This window comes from Diuraphis noxia, unplaced genomic scaffold, assembly GCF_037042655.1.
Source record: "Diuraphis noxia isolate RWA-SAM2 unplaced genomic scaffold, SU_Dnox_SAM2 contig0001, whole genome shotgun sequence".
NCBI lineage: Eukaryota > Metazoa > Arthropoda > Insecta > Hemiptera > Aphididae > Diuraphis > Diuraphis noxia.
The window spans coordinates 12,451,857-12,468,792 of record NW_028301711.1 but is presented as its reverse complement, the minus strand read 5'-3'; the positions used below and the strand labels follow the sequence as shown (position 1 = coordinate 12,468,792).

Sequence of the window (16,936 nt, the reverse complement as noted above, 5' to 3'; positions counted from 1 at the left end):
AAAATATTCTACAGTTTAATTAATTATTAACATAATAACATATTGTACATTTTTAATCCCTTTAACTTCATAATATTGTAGGTTTTATTCATTATTATTATTTAACTAAACTACTAAACTAAATGAATTACATTTTTTTGCTTATAAAGTTATAAATATATATTTACAACTATATAATATACAGGAAACAAATAATATATCACTTATAATTAAGAATTATATATTTAAATTTAAAAATACATCGTATACCTAGCCACTATATATTATAATCTTATTATGATATAAATATATTTGATTACCTATTCAGATTCTTTAAATGTGTGTAAAATTGGCAAAGCTACTGATTGCTCATCATTTATCTTAAGGATAATACATTTACATAGAATATTTGAAATCGGACACTGGACCAAATCAGAATTCAAATTATTTTTGATTAAAAATATGCCAAGATCACAACTAGAAAAAGGTCTGTAGTAGAGTGATGTCTCAAATTTATCAAATCGGAACCCAATTAAAATCACTTCGCCATCTGTTGTTTCAATAATATTTACAACTTTTATTATATGTTTTTCAGTGTTTTGTACAAAACAATCCTTTTCGTTAATACAAATTTCCGTATTTTTTAATTGAAGTGTCTTATATTGTTTATAATTAGTATATGTTTTTGATAATGTAGTTGTAACAGGCTCATTATTACTAAAGTGAATATTTTTTAAAGTAAAATAAATCTTATTTCCTGATTTTTCAACGGGTTTTCCATATTCATTATATTCAGTATATCTCTTAACAGCTTGCTGAAGAGGCTGATGACTTTTTCTTATATACTTTTTTAATGTTGACATATGGTTTTCAAACGGAAAACAACTGCAATTATCCAACGGACCGAAATGTTTGTAGTCATCGCAAATATGTTGAAGTGCATGAATATTATGTGAAATATGTTCAGTGCCATATATGTCACCAAAATTTTTAATAAAATATTCTAAAATTTTTTGACAAAAAATTTAGTAACGGTCACTCATTACATTAGGAGTCAATAATAATGTCATACTGACATGCAAACAAAGAAAATTGTTGTAACATCGTTTGTTTATAATGTTTTTTAAGACAACAGGACCAAAGTACAATAAAAATGTCCGAAATTCGGTTGCTTTCCACCTATTTACTTCGTCAACACCTCGTGGTTTCCGCTGGAAGTCTTTAGGCATATACTTTTTAAACGATAATAATAAAAAAACTAAGAGTAGTGCTATTTCTGTTACCGATTCTGTTAGTCAATGGTCCTTTTAACCATAGATTAATTAATTTTCTTGTTACACCTAGACAAACTAGGTGCATATAATCTAGGGAAAATGATTTAATTATATCTATTCCAGGAATTTCAGTTAAGAGGACGTGATACCCGCATGTGTTGTCTCCGTCTTACAAATGCGTAACATGGTACATTTTTCGCTCAGCAGAACACGTGTAGCTCCGTTAACTTAAAAATTAGAGTGAACTGACCTCTTATAAAATTTAAAGGTAAGATTATTATCTAGACAACCTCTTATGCTTTTTATTTTACATCAAATTCAAAGCGAGTTATGAGTATTTTAAAATTGTGAATTTTTTGTGCATCTTAAAATACTCATAACTTCCTTTAAAATTTAAATATATTAAAAAGCATATGAGGTTGACTAGATAACAATCATACCTTTAAATTTTATAAGAGGTCAATACACTCTAATTTCTAAGCAAACGGAGCTACACGTGTTCTGCTGAACGTAAAATTTACTATATAATGCACTTGTAAGACAGAGACAACACATGCGGGTATCACGTCCTCTTAAAATAGAAAGAGTAGAGCAATTGGTATAGTGTTCCTCATTTTCTCTTGAAATGAAATTTTCATGTGTTCTTTTTATACAATTCAAATCTGGAAAACATATTCTATGGTTTTTAGAATCTCCTTCAACCATACAGCGAGAACAATAAAAGTATCCGGCGTGACCTTTAGTTTTCAACACAAACGATTTTGCATGAACATCACATGCAAAAACATCTAAAACTACTTTTTTTTCACATAATACACCAGACTTATTTAATATTTTAATTCCATTTGATATTAAATTTCTTATTTCTTTAAAAAAATCGTCTAAAAAATCATTGCTGTTATTTGGTTTTTCATTTCCCCAATATAGCCCAATCGGAAATACATTATTATAATAGGGTCTTATATAGCATAAAATTGGCCAAAAAGTGCTTTTTGAGCTTTTAGTTAATGGAAGACCATCGATTCCAACAACTAATTTAATTACATCCATGGTGTCATCAATATTATAATTTTGTATAATACCATTGCGCACACCAAAATGGTAGTATTGCCCAGGTGCTATTTCTTTAAATGGAATTTTTAAACCTGAAATTTTAGTTTTTAACAAAGTTCTAGCATCACCCGAAAGGGAAGGGTCGTAACTAGACTGAATAATTTTTAATAAATTGAAAGTTGCAGCATGTGTTATATTATGTTTAATGCTCCATAATGCTAATTTAGTTTCTACAGAATCTGTATCTACCTCAGCATGATGACGAAAAGGTAGTTCTTCATCCGAACAATCTGTATCTGATTCCACAATTGCATTTTCTTCGTCATCGATAAACTGAATTTCAGGTTTATAAGAACAGCTTACAATCTCTTCTGTTGTATTATTAATATTAGACGATTCTGAAATACATTTTTTTTTAAATAAAAGTATATTATTTCTATGAAATTACTTATAAATGAATTTCAAGTCATAATAATTAAAACATTATTGTTGTACGGTATACGATTCTAAAAGGAAACTGAAGACCTCTTGTATAGTAGATATAGGTACATATAATATATGTATATAAGAAAATATTTTATTTTAGTGAAACTACATACCTGTCACAATAATATATAATATAACTAGCTGAACCCGTGCACTTCGTAGCCCGTTAAAAATTCTCTTTTATGGTCCATAGTTCATATTGTGTGTTAAATTAATTTCATCTGATGATGCTATCAGTATATTTTTATACATAATAGCCGACCCGTCACAGCTTCGCCCGTGATTGGTTGTTTATTTTGCCTTCGGACCATGATATGTAGAATTTTTTATTCAAATATTATTGTTTATTGTGATCGGCTAGTAAATATAAAAAACGGTTTCTAGGGTTATAAATGATAAAAATAAATACTGATAAAAAAGAAATGATTTATGGTTGATAAAGATTTATTAAAGAAAATTTATTAAAGATTTATTAAAATTTATTAAAGAAAAAAAAAGAATTAAAATATGAATTTTATAAGACTTCTGAGTATATGATGTTTTTTGTTATATTTCCTGTTGAAATTAAAATCATAAGATGATTCGGGTCTCCAGTTCGAGAAAATGCCACGTATAATTGCCCATGTGAAAAGCACTCTGTACGAAGATCTACGCCAACGTACTTGAATGTTTGACCTTGTGCTTTGTTTATGGTAATGGCAAAAGAAACTTTAACCGGGAATTGAAGCCGTTTGAAAGAAAACAGCAAGTCAGAGGGAATCATGGGAATTCTTGGAATAAATGCAATTTCTCCTTTCGCTGGCCCTGTAAGAATTACGGCTTCTATAATATTATTTCGCAACGATTTTATTTGTAATCTTGTACCGTTACATAAGTTCGGTGGTTGAAGATTACGTAATAATGTAATTGGAGCACCAATTTTTAATTTTAGTTTATGAGGAGGAAATCCCGAAGGAGAAAGAGAATTGAGAAATTCTTGTGGATAATGAATAGCATCATCTGTTGATGTAACTGTATCAATAGATAGATATTCACGTGAGTGTCCATCGAATTTTAGAAGGATGATATCATTAATTTCTTCTGCTGTTACATTTCTTGGAGAGATTATAGCTCTTTCACATAACCACTGATCTGATTTATTGGACAGATTAAAAAGATCTGGATAAACTGTAGAAATCAACTCTAACACGTTATTGACCACCCGTCCAATCGTGTGATTGACAGAAATGTAACCATTTTCATTTTCTAAAGTTCCATTTCCAATTTTCAACAACTGTGCTGGAAAAATATCGTCCCCTCCGCATAAATAAACTCTCATGTTTGTTCGCAAATAAAGTTTTTCAACATAGTTCCATATATGGGAAGATTTTAAGCAAGCATTAACGACATCAGCTCGAGTACCTTTAGGGATTACTGGTAAGGTTTGACGGAAATCACCAGCGAAAACGAATGTTATGCCACCCATAAACTTATTATTACACCTAAGATCTTTTAATGTTCGATCAATTGCTTCGATATGTGATCTGTGACTCATTGTACACTCATCCCACACAACGAATGAGGTTTTTTGAAGAATTTTTCCATGAGGGCCATTTTTACGAATCGGACAAACGTATTCTGTATCAAATAATACATTTAACGGTAACTTGAAAGTCGAGTGAGCAGTTCTGCCGCCACTAAGGAGAGTTGCTGCTATACCAGATGAAGCTACTGCTAATGCAACTTTACCTGAGGATCTAATTTGAGCCAACAACAAATTAATTAGGAATGTTTTTCCTGTACCACCCGGAGCATCTAAAAAAAAAAACTCTTCCTTGATGATTCATTACGCTTTCTGTAATAACATTAAAAGCATATTTTTGATCATTTACTAATTTTGGTAAATTGATTTCTACAAATTCTTGTAATCGGTTATTATCGTAAGAACGCAAAATTGAGAATTCAAAAGGATCAGATGCATTTTCATTTCGAACAGGTGAGTTCATTCCAAATTCAGTTAAATATTTTTCAGACAGAAAAACAACTTTATCTTCTATTTCAATCAAACCTTTATTAAATATTTCATCAGAAAAAGTAAATTGCAAGTCATTTAATCGAGTGCGCTCTGTAAGAAGAATATCTTCACAAAAATCATTTCTGAACTGTTCCCACAAAGATTGAGGTTCAGACGGTTGGCAGAAAACTATGATTATTGCGAATAATTCTCTTAATTTTGAAGGACTTTCTGAAAGAGTTGCCTCCGCTAGAGTATTTTTCCATTGCTCGTCATTTTCTAAAAGCCCAAGAGCAAAACAGGAAGCTTTAAAAGTCGCGTGAATGACTCCATCAAAGGCCTTCAAGCTTTCAAATGAAGTAGGACCTTGTACATAATTTAGTAACAATCTTAAATGGAAGCACTCACTTTGATTTGGGTGAATCGTGTAAATTCTACCAATGGCAGTGTCCATTTTTATTCCTGGCCAACCTGGAACATCTTTTCCCCGTCTTCTCTTTAACCAGCCTCTGCTATTATCCCAGGTGTAATAAAAAGGAACTTCATGATAGAACAGTGTTTTCGCAAAATCATCATGTGAACACAGTTCAAAAAATGCAGTTAGTGTCGTTTTTCTTGGATTTTCAATAACTTGATGAAGATTATTATCATTAAAGAAAACACGCTGTCCATTTTCTAGATGAACAGCCAAGTGCTGAACTGTCGGATCTCTATCATGGATTTCAAAATTGAAAATTCTCCAAAACGCTTCAGAAGTACATATGTATCGACCATTCAAAAAATTTGTAATCTCATCGTTTTCACGATTAACAGAAAAAGTAGCTCTATCTGATCCTTTATTAATATATTTACATATGTATTTTATCGCTTTAACCGTATGACAGTATTCTACGTTAATATGCGCATTAAAGCACCTAGATAGCACTGGACAATACGGTACAACCCAACGGTTGTCAACCACGATTTCTGTTTTACCACGAACTTTTAATATTGCAGTATAACCTCCATCATCTGGTGATCTCCGTCGGTAAGTCGGATAACCATCATCTCCAGTTTGAGTATCCTTGACCAATTTGTGAGGGTATTTCTTACTACATTTTCCAATATTCATACATGGCGATCTAATATTTAACTCGCCGCATGGGCCATGAATCATATTCTTGCAAACTATTTCATAAAGTATAGGATCTCTGTCTTTGTTTGGTATCTCGGCAGAAATAATTTTATCAATTTCATCTGGCTGAATTTTCGTTTGTAACCACAAAAAAATGTGGCAGTGTGGCAAACCTCGTTTTTGCCATTCAACACTGTAAACATAACAATTTACATCTCCGAAAATATATTTATTTTTTAATACATGCATAAACTTTTTTAGTTTGAGATGAAAAACTCTAGAGATTATATCGTGTCTATCAAACGACTTTTGATCATGAAATAATTCATTTTTTATTTCCGGCCATTCCGGGTTGCATGTAAAAGTAATAAATAAATCTGGACGGCCAAATTTACGAACATAAGTCATGGCATCCTGATTTTTTTCATGCGTGTAACGTGGGGAGCCAGTAAAAGAGGAAGGAAGAATTACTTGTTGCCCAACGTTATTAGCATTAATATTTGCATCATTGTTAACAGCATCTCGGAGGTGAACATAATCATCCGCACGTAGTTGTTTTTGATGGTTACGAATAAAGTGTAGTCTTTCAGAAATCAATTTTGCCATCATATCTACGGCGAATTGGCTGAATAATGTTTTGTAATAATGTAGATGATTTAGACTTGTTTCTCTAACCATAAACCTATAAGAATAAAATTGCATGCAGGATACAGTTTTGGTTCGATTTTGGTTATTTTCCTGTAATATATTAATGTGATAACCGTCTTCGCCTCTAGTATACATCAATGGATATTGCAGTGCATCATAAGATCTATTCAATTCGGAAACTCGACTCAATTGTCCACTCCGACCGTGCAGAACTATATCTCTGGGACCTTTATCTTCATTAACTAATAATACAGCTACTTCATCGATGGTAGGTGCATTATATTGACCTCTGTGTTCATCTTGAGGAACTCTGTCAGCATGAATAATTAACTTAAAGTTTTGCAACTCATCAAAAGACCTCGACTCCAGATTAGATCTAAAGCTCTGTATGAGGTGATTATTTTCACGCAAAACTGTTTGCAATGATTCAATGAGACCTCTTTTCATATTTGGAATCATATTTGTTCGAATAGATATTTGATCCGACTCTGACATAAAATATATTTGTAAAAATTTAGCATTATTTCCAATTTCGGGTAATAAACTACCTATTAAATGATGCACTTGACCCTGAATTTTAAAAGAGGGCATGAAGTTCCCTTCACTTATTTCGTTTGCTCCAAACGATGTCATTTGAAACAGAGTGTTATACCGTCTAGAATTATCAAAGAAATGTTTCGATAGAGGGTGAGAATTATCAATTAAACTTTTAATTAGGTCTGGAAGATCCTCAAATTGGTGTAAAACAACTTTACCGTCGGCGCAGCAAAGTCCATGGGTTTCATCTTTCCATTTTTTTGCATGGCACTTAGGACATAATATAGTCATTCGTCCAATTTGAAGCGCTTTAATATTTAAATAATCAATCTCGGATTGATAATTAAACGCTGATTTCATACTCAAAGCGTTACGTTGCTCCTGAGCACGTGTTTGAGAACGTTCTGGTGTGTTATTTTGTTGCCTTCTGTTATACATTCGAGATGCATTGGCAGTTCTTCTGCTAATGCGTGCTCTTTGCGCTCTCGGCATGATAATGAATTGGCCACTTACTCAAAATTTGGGTAAGAAAAAAAGGTAAAAAAACTAAGTACAAATTATGCCAGTGTGCTGATGCCAGTGACTGATGTTCTCTTAGATTGTTTACTATAATGTAATATTACAAAAACTTTAGCCACAGCAACGCGTGGCCGGGTCGGCTAGTAATATTATAATATACAAACCTATAGAACCGTAACAACTAAAAATATTTAGTATATTTTTTGGCTGAAAGAGGGCGCCACTACTTTGATTCTGTTTTTGATTTTGTATGAACTTTATACTTTTTTTTTATTGACAAAAGTGTTACTATAACCTTCAGCGGAGTGTCGGGTTTCAGCCAAAAAAAATTTCAACCAAATCGGTTCAGTAGTTTTCTCGGTTAGCGCGGTCTAAGAAAAACCCTTACAATTTTATATAATAGTATAGATATAGGAATAACAATATTATTATTATTACACCCTATGGTGTATATTTATATTAATTAATATAGTGTGTATATATATATATATATATATATATAGTAGGTAATACTTGTGAAAGATTGGAATAATTATCCGCAAAAAATTGCATGAATTATATTTATTTAATTTTCATATGATATATTCATACTAGGTATTTCGATCAGTTGTCAACTTATATAGTTAATATAGGTACTGTGTAGAACCATAGTGTTACGACGATTATTTTGAATTTTTTTTCTTGTATTTAAACAATACTATACGAATAAATGTATAATTGTGAAAAGTTTTCAAGTACCTATCTACAGTTATTTGTTTTTGAAAATCCAAAACATTATTTTCATTATTAATAAATACCTCATAAGTTAAGTATCTAATTATAATAAAATATCCTGCTTTTTCCTACTTTTTTTTGAAGAAACTTCTTGTGTAGCTGAAGCTAAAACATCTGATTCATTTGAAATATTAGAAGCCAATACTGACGAAACACTTGGAACACTGACATCATCTGTTTCGGTGTCAGCTACAAAAGAAGGACTTGTGGGACTTTGCATATGTTCATTATTTTCTTCGACTTCTGACTGGTCTTCTTCGGAAACATTTCCTTCTGTGTCTCTAGGCGTCGTTGTATCTTTTAAGAATAACATAGATTTATAATAAATCCATTTCCCTGTATATATTTCAGCAGATTCTTGTGCATCTCCAGATCGGCTTTTTTTACTTTTTTTGTTTCCCTCAAAAACGTATCTAAGGTTCTTCCATTTTTTTTTAGCGTCATCTTCTACAAACACATTTATAATAACGTAAGAAATGGTAATACAAATAAAATATATTATTTGGTTTTTAATTTTAATACTGATTAATAACCAATTTTAGTTAATGATGGTTTAATGATATAATAAAGAATGAAATTATATAGGACTTCGTGCAATAACCGGGCAGCTCATAAGTTAACATTCGTTAAACTATGTGTGCTTCAAAAATGATCTTAATACATTGGCAAACATTTTTCTTTATAAGTGTTTGAAAAATTATTGACGATATTCGTCAAAATACGAATATTTGGAAATTATTTTGTAGTTTAAAATATTATAATTATATTATATTATATTTAACCACCCTATTTATAGGTACCTAGCAACAGGAATGGCGTTCAGACAACTTGCATTTTCATTCAGAATATCGAAAAGCGCTGTATCAACAATTGTTATTGAAATATGTAAAGCTATTTGGATAACGCTAAAAAGTAAACATATGCCTACTCCAAATACTAATTTATTTAAAAAGACTGCAATAGAATTTTATGAAAAATGGGACTTTCCTAACTGCGTGGCTAGTATAGATGTCCTAAAAACTTTGGAAGTATGTACTTTAATTATAAGCAGTATTTTTCAATTGTTTTGATGGCAATAGCTGACGCAAATTACAGATTTTTAATGATAGATGTTGGAGCGTATGGCAAAGATAGTGATGGTAGCGTTATGAGTAATTCGAATTTTTATAGACGTATTGAAAATGGTTCTTTGAAACTTCCAAATGAAACAAAATTGCTTAATTCAAATATTTTAACTCCTTTTGTTTTTATTGCCGATGAAGCTTTTCCATTGACAAAATATTTGATGCGCCCTTTTCCGAGAAGACAGTCTCAAAAAAATGAAAAAGCATATTATAATTATAGGGTTTCCAGAGCTCGAATGACTATAGAATGTGCATTTGGTATTATGTCTTTGAAATTTCGCATTCTTTTAAAGGCAATTGAAACTACAGAAAAAAATGCAGACCATATTGTAAAGGCCATTTGTATGTTGCATAACACTATAATTGATTAAGAAAAAAACATGCACGGAAAAAAATATATAGTAATGATAACCAGAATATGGTAGACATCACCAAAAATTTTGGTTGCGTCCGTGACAACACTATGTTTTGTAATAGTAACAACATATTTTATGTAAACCAACTATGGTAATGATAACATAACTTTTCTGTTGTAGATAGTCATTCAGTTTGATAGATTTTACCATACACATTGTAACTGTAAACAAAATTATATGTAGCTTTTGCTAAGTTGTTGGATTATTAGAACAATTTTCTTTGTTGAAAGTCATAATTACTTTTGCACAAATAACAATATAATTTTGTGTAATTAACAGTATCTTAATAACTGTAGCATACATTTTTAGGTAAATGTAACATACTATTGGGTTGAGTTAATTTGTACCTGAATGTTAATTTTACAATTTGTTTTGCTAATGATACTGAATTTGATTTGTGCGACTTTATAATTTATAGAAAATGTATAGTACCTACTACCTATACTTACTTATTGCATCATTAGTACCTACCTATATGTTACCAATTAACTAATAACCCATATAATTAAAATATAATACATTATTTATTGTGTATTTTAAATTTTTAACAATTCATATTATTAGGTACAGACTACAGGTAAACAATTTATAAGTAAAACAAAATAATTCACACATTAAAAAGTTTGATAGTTACTTATATCATAGATACCTACAATATACATTTATAAAAATATTATAAATATTACCTAAATGTACAATTAATATTCTATATGTGTAATTATATTTTATAACATTATAATATATACCTAGTAAACAAATTGTATTTATGTACACATAATAAAATACAACTGCAAAAAGAACAATTGTAAGAAATATAAATATACTGTTAATATAAACAAAGTAATTAATGTATAGAGGTAATATTATTAATAATACAAGTATATAAATGCTATAAAATTATTGAAAATGAAACAATTTACATATTATATACAAAATAAAAAAAATTGTTACTATGACTTTCGTTATAAAAAAATAATATTTTTTTTAATTACTTATACATTTTTTATTATTTTATTTTCTAAATAATATAGAATTATAATTCATAAAATAACTCTAGATGCTACTTCTTAGAGTCACATATGTACACCCATTGGGCATAACACTTATATTGTTGGGAATATGTGAATACAACATATGATGATAAACAAATACTAAACTATTCTCATGTTTAATTTCAAAAGAAAAATAATGTTCATAAAAAATAATGGTTTTTACTGATAAACATTGAAACACTATAACTTTATTGTTACAAAGATAAATATCATCTATTATACCAAATTTGGGTAAATTATTTTCATCAATGTCAAGTGTAAGAACCATTTTAGACTGATACTTGGTACCTTTGATACAAATCCAGGTACACTGTTACCTAACCTTTTGAATGAAAGTCCAAATAAGCAAACATTCAATCGGATACTGAAGGTTTAAAGAGTGAATAACTTTAAAACAACAATCGACAGAATCTATTATTGAGTTTAACACATAATACGTTCCATCAACAAGAACAAAATATTGCGAAATTTCATTTATGTTAGGTCCAACAATAATTATAACCCGAGTAGCATTTACATTGTTCAGTGTCGGTTTCTTTAAACTGTGAATTTTCAACGGTTCAAACACGGTGTGTGAACTGTGTTTTGGTGTAGTTTTTAAATTAAAAATTTAACTGTGGTTTATGGTCAGTTTTACCGACACTGAACGGTGATGTGAAAGTGCAAATGCACCGATGGCAATTTGATGGTTCAGTCAACGTGTTTTTACACCGTTGGTAGGTTCACAGAATGTTTGTGAACACGGTTATTTAAAACTTAATATACACGGTTTAGGGTCAGTGTTTCTGACTCTGAACGGAGCTTATTATTTGAATGCGCATGCGCACTGCGCAGACTAGTATAATATTATTATACTGATCGTTGTATAAATATATATATCACTGTGGTGTTTTATCATCGTTTATTATTTCATAATGTGGTATTTATATTTCTCTGTCATGTGTTGTATTATTATGTAATTTTGATCGTCACAGCATAACCTAAAACAGAAGTGTTGTAATTTAAAATATTTAAATTTGAGTGCGATGATATTGCGCGTGTTTTATGTTTTATTCGTTTATAGTAAAGTTAAACCTTGAGTTAAACTATTAAATTTAAATTCACCAGACATAAGACATTCGACTGCAAATCTAGTATCTACTGCAATAGTGCAATATGTAAGTATAATATAGCATGAGTACATTAATTGTATTGTTAATTATACTAATTTTAATATTATAATGTTAATCTACCTTTGATTTAATAATCAATGCGTATACCTTAATACCTATACTATTAGGCCTATTAGGGTTATTGCATAGCGAGCGTTTAACTCGTATAACATTTTTAAACAGCACACAAATGTGTACCAGCTTCTTAGTTGGTATCCAAGTTAGACAATATATTTAACTATAGATATGTTATGGCGGTGTTCACAATATTTTTCTTTTTAACTTATGATGTTGATTTTATGGTATTACATAGATTATAGAAAACATTTAATTTGTTTATTTAATATAACTAGCTGTTCGCTGTTGTGTTTCACATTGATATTATCAACTCTCTGCAGAATTATGTAAGATGGGTGATTCAAATGAATTACTACTCATTGATGAGGTAGTAGTGTTTATTAATTGACTTCAAATAAAACTTTAAATAAATGCACAGTAATGCACAGAAAATTGTATTTTAACCTAGGTCTTCACAAAATTGACAAAATTGTCTTTTTTCATGACATTCTGTTTATTTTGTTGTGTAAGATTTGGCCTATAACAATACATTTCTATTTAATATGTTTTACATTCTAGATACTTTATACTGCAGTTTTATCCAACCATTTTTAGTCTTTAGTATTTTTTTTTTTTTTTTTTAATAGGTCTAAAGCTACTCGTTATAGACAAAGAATAAGAGCAGCTCTTGAAGCTTCTTATTTATTTCCATCAAGTAACGATAATAGTGAAAGTGATGAACCATTAAGTCATACTACATTACCATTTCCTTCTTCAATTGAACCTGATAATTATTTAACTGCAACTACCTCAAGAAGTGTACATTTAAATAATCCACCAATTTTAAATGAACAGATTAGCATAGAAAATGAATTACTTTCTGATAATAGTTTTAATATTAGTGAAAATTTTTCAAATACGGATATTAATAATCATAGCAATAATAGTTCAGATACTGATGAAGACATATTCTCTGAAAATTTAAATTCTAGTTTAGAGTTGGAAATTGCCTTATGGGCTATACGAAATAATATTTCTCATTTAGCATTAAATGACCTTTTGAAAAATTTAAAAAAATTCCCACAGTTAAATCATTTACCAAAAGATGCACGTACATTATTAAAAACACCTCCAACTGCTATAGTTAAAGAAATTAAATATGGAGTATACCATCATTTTTCCATTGGTCGAGAAATTGAACATTTAATTAAATATTATGAAAATATTCCTAATACTTTATTTTTGATGGTAGGTATTGATGGTTTACCACTGACAAAAAATCCACCTAGTGAGCTTTGGCCAATTCTAGGCTGTTTTTCAAACTTAGAGTCTCAAAAGCCACATATTTTCATTATAGGAGCTTATTTTGGAAAAATTAAACCAGAAAATTCAAATGAATTTTTACAAGATTTTGTTAATGAGTTGAGCTCCCTTGTTAAAGATGGTTTTGTTTTTGAAAATAAGTTAATTAAAGTCTTGTTAAAGGGATTAATATGTGATACTCCAGCCAAGTCGTATGTTTTAAATGTTAAAGGTCACACTGGAAAAAATTCTTGTTTAAGGTGTCACACGGTTGGAATGTATGATAAAAGTGATCACCGTGTCTATTTTCCTGAGTTATACTCTCCTATTAGAACCCATGATGCATTTATATCATATGAAGACAGTGAATTTCATCGTGGTGAAACTTCTTTTTCTATGATTCCTAAATTTAACATAATTAATGATATTCCATTTGACTATATGCACTGTGTTTGTATCGGTGTGATGAAAAAATTGTTAATGTTTTGGAATGGGAATTTTAAATTTCATAGTCAGACCCTACCAAATAATTTGTTATCTGTATTGAATAAAAGAATAAATAATTTAAGTCAATTTATCACAGAAGATTTTCAAAGAAACTTAAATGAAAATAGTCGAAAACATGCATTTAGAGATGCAAGTCGGTGGAAAGCTGTAGAACTAAGGCAAGTCCTTCTTTATACTGGCATGGTTGTATTTAATGGAATTTTAAGCAAACAAGTCTATGAACATTTTATGTTATTATGTGTAGCAATGAGAATTCTTTCTACTGCACATATTTCTAATGAATATGTGGATTTTGCTGGATCTTTAATTCACCATTTTGTGGCATTATTCCCTAATATATATGGAAAATCATTTATGTCGCACAATGTACATGTTATACTTCATTTAGCTGATGACGTTAAACACTTTGGACCTCTTGATAACTTTTCAGCCTTCAAGTTTGAAAATTACATGCAACCATTAAAAGCAAAAGTCAGGAGTGGAGCAAAACCATTACAACAGATTGTTCAACGCTATGCTGAAGAACGAATATTATCCTGCAGTACTATACCAAGATCAATCACTTTAGGGCCTATAAATGTACAATCAAAGTCAAAAAATAAACCAATGACCGATGATGCTAGTGATCCACAATACACAGGTTGGAGGACTAAAGAATTTGCTGTTAAACTAAATAGTTGTGATAATTGTGTGAAAATGGTTAATGGTGATATTGTAATAGTAGAAAATATTGCAACTTCAAAGTTAGAAAATGATATTCTCATTATTGGAAGAAAATATGAGAAGCTTAACAATTACTTTGATAGTCCTTGTTCTTCAAAATTATTACATATATATGCTGCTTCTCAATTGAGTCACATACAGTCTTGGAAACTTTCTGAAGTCAAGGGAAAATTGATGAGTTTGCCAATGCCAGATTGCACAACTAAAATTATTGTGCCATTGCTGCATTTGCAATAATAATTAACAGTTTCTTAATTATTATTATTTTTTTTTTTTTTTTTTTTTTATGGTATTTATAAGGCACATATTTTTAATGAATGATTTTAAAAACCTATAATTTTATAAATAATTTAATATAAAGTCTACCTAGACTGTGGTGCTCGAGACAAGATATAGGTTGAAGCTAACGTCTCTGCACACAAGTTGGCTGCTGACTAACATTCTTATTTTATTTAGGTTAGTAATTTTTATTTTATTATTATAGGTCATCTTGGTTTGTAGTTGTATTTAATGATACAAATGAAGTCCAAAATGTGCCATGTACATGGATTATAAATGATAAAAGTTGTTGGTTTCCATTTATAAAATCGGATGGTCATGATTCACACTATTTTACTCCAGCACAAGTACAAAAAATGATAATTCAGTGTACTAAACCAAATAAAAGAGATGGAAAGTTGTATGATATCACAAAAGTTGGAGGACCTTATCGTAAGACAGTAAAATTATTATTATTATAATTATTATTATCTTTAATTAATTTTTTTATTATTTTAGGTAAAGAAAGCCAATCAAGAAAAGCATAAAAAATATGGTCAGAATGCGATTCTTCAAATTCAGAATCCGATGAACTACTAGTGCCAAGAAAAAGAATGGTGAAACGTATTTATACACCTGAAACTTCGCCCATAAAAAAACATAAAAAATACAAGAGTCAAATTATTAATAAAGAAATTGAAGAACCAGTGTTAACCTTATTATCGCCTCCTACGTTTTCAATTGATCAAAGTAAATATTATATTATAAAGCATACACAGGGTGTTTAAAAAGTTGGGCAACAGTCAATAGACATGGTACTGATAAACAATTATAATATGATGTAATTATATATAATTTACCATATTATTCTTCACTATATTGTATAATATTATTGTTTATCAATCCTAATTAGTCTAATGACCATTGTCAAACTTTTAAAAATTATTATTCTTTTTGAATACCTCTATATTTATTTTTAAATCATACTACTACTATTTTATTATTATTTTATATTTATAGAGTCTGATTCAGAAGTTATTTCTTCAGAAAAAGTAGATGATATAGCTGAAAATACTGCCTCTTCGAATTCATGTAATGTTACTCTATTATTAAATATATTTTAATATAAAAGGTATAAAATAAAGTTATTTGCATCAACAGTTAATGTACAATCATCTGATACTGGATCAACAAAACAACTAATTCCTCAAATCACGATACCAGAAGAGTCAAATTTTTTGATTGATGAAAGTAATACCATAAAAATTAGATTAATATTAATACAATACATTATATAATTAACTTTGATAAATCTGTAAGAACTGACTTTTCTCAAAATTCCCTAATTTTCTCAACCGTTGTTACTATAGTAACATTATTAATTTAAATCAAAGTGCCGAAAGTCATTTTATATTAGCATTAGTAAAAGACGATATAACATTACCTGCATCAAACAGAATAAAAAATCCTATTTCGCCCGATGAGAAATCAGCTGTTACTTTAAGGTAAACAGGTATTTTTATTTAATGAATAATTATTATGGCACAACTCTAGTTTAGCTACCTATCATTTTTTTAATGTGTGTTTTTGCTTGGTTAATTTGACGAAACGATGGTCATTTGGAAGTTTAAATGTGTGGTTTTTAACGTTCAATAGATTGATAAGATCAAAACTTGCCTATCATACATAACTTTGAAGTTTTTGCAAGTAAATCTTGAAAAATAATCTTTTCAAATTTAATCTAAAAATTAATTATGATAGGTAAGTTTTGATTTTACCAATCTATTGTGCGTTAAAAACCACATTTAAAAAAAAAATGGAAAATATTAAAATTCTAAGAATTTTTTTTAAAAAAAATACGGGTTACAAACAAACTATATTTTTTGAAGTTTTTCACCGACAACTTCAAAACGAAGTTTGTCTGACCTTTTTTTTACATTCTTATAAGACATGCAAAAATACATTTTAA

The 16,936-nt window shown here is 29.4% G+C and overlaps 2 protein-coding genes and 1 pseudogene across 2 annotated transcripts; 1 reads left to right on the top strand and 2 right to left on the bottom strand.

Annotated features, from left to right (window-relative positions):
* Positions 1-299: 299 nt before the first annotated feature.
* Positions 300-5,239, bottom strand: LOC149059715 (uncharacterized; annotated as a pseudogene).
* Positions 5,240-5,609: 370 nt separating this feature from the next.
* LOC149059714 (uncharacterized) lies at positions 5,610-7,187 on the bottom strand. The gene is made up of 3 exons (XM_089225719.1): positions 6,371-7,187; positions 5,700-5,992; positions 5,610-5,619 (listed from the first exon to the last, which is right to left on the bottom strand). Exons 1-3 carry the CDS (start codon positions 7,178-7,180, stop codon positions 5,610-5,612), a joined length of 1,113 nt encoding a protein of 370 aa, XP_089081845.1. The 5' UTR covers positions 7,181-7,187.
* A 6,652-nt stretch (positions 7,188-13,839) lies between these two features.
* LOC149059713 (uncharacterized) lies at positions 13,840-15,614 on the top strand. The gene is made up of 3 exons (XM_089217062.1): positions 13,840-14,626; positions 15,194-15,420; positions 15,487-15,614. The coding sequence occupies exons 1-2, from the start codon at positions 13,876-13,878 to the stop codon at positions 15,208-15,210; spliced, it is 768 nt and encodes a 255-aa protein (XP_089073188.1). The 5' UTR covers positions 13,840-13,875; the 3' UTR covers positions 15,211-15,420; positions 15,487-15,614.
* The last annotated feature ends 1,322 nt before the right edge of the window (positions 15,615-16,936 follow it).

Coding starts and splice junctions, on each gene's coding strand:
- LOC149059714 (XM_089225719.1), bottom strand. CDS start 7,180: ATGACATCGTTTGGAGCAAACGAAATAAGTGAAGGGAACTTCATGCCC. Junction 5,993..6,370: donor CTAATAACGTTGGGCAACAA/GTAATTCTTCCT, acceptor ATTTCTGCCGAG/ATACCAAACAAAGACAGAGA.
- LOC149059713 (XM_089217062.1), top strand. CDS start 13,876: ATGATTCCTAAATTTAACATAATTAATGATATTCCATTTGACTATATG.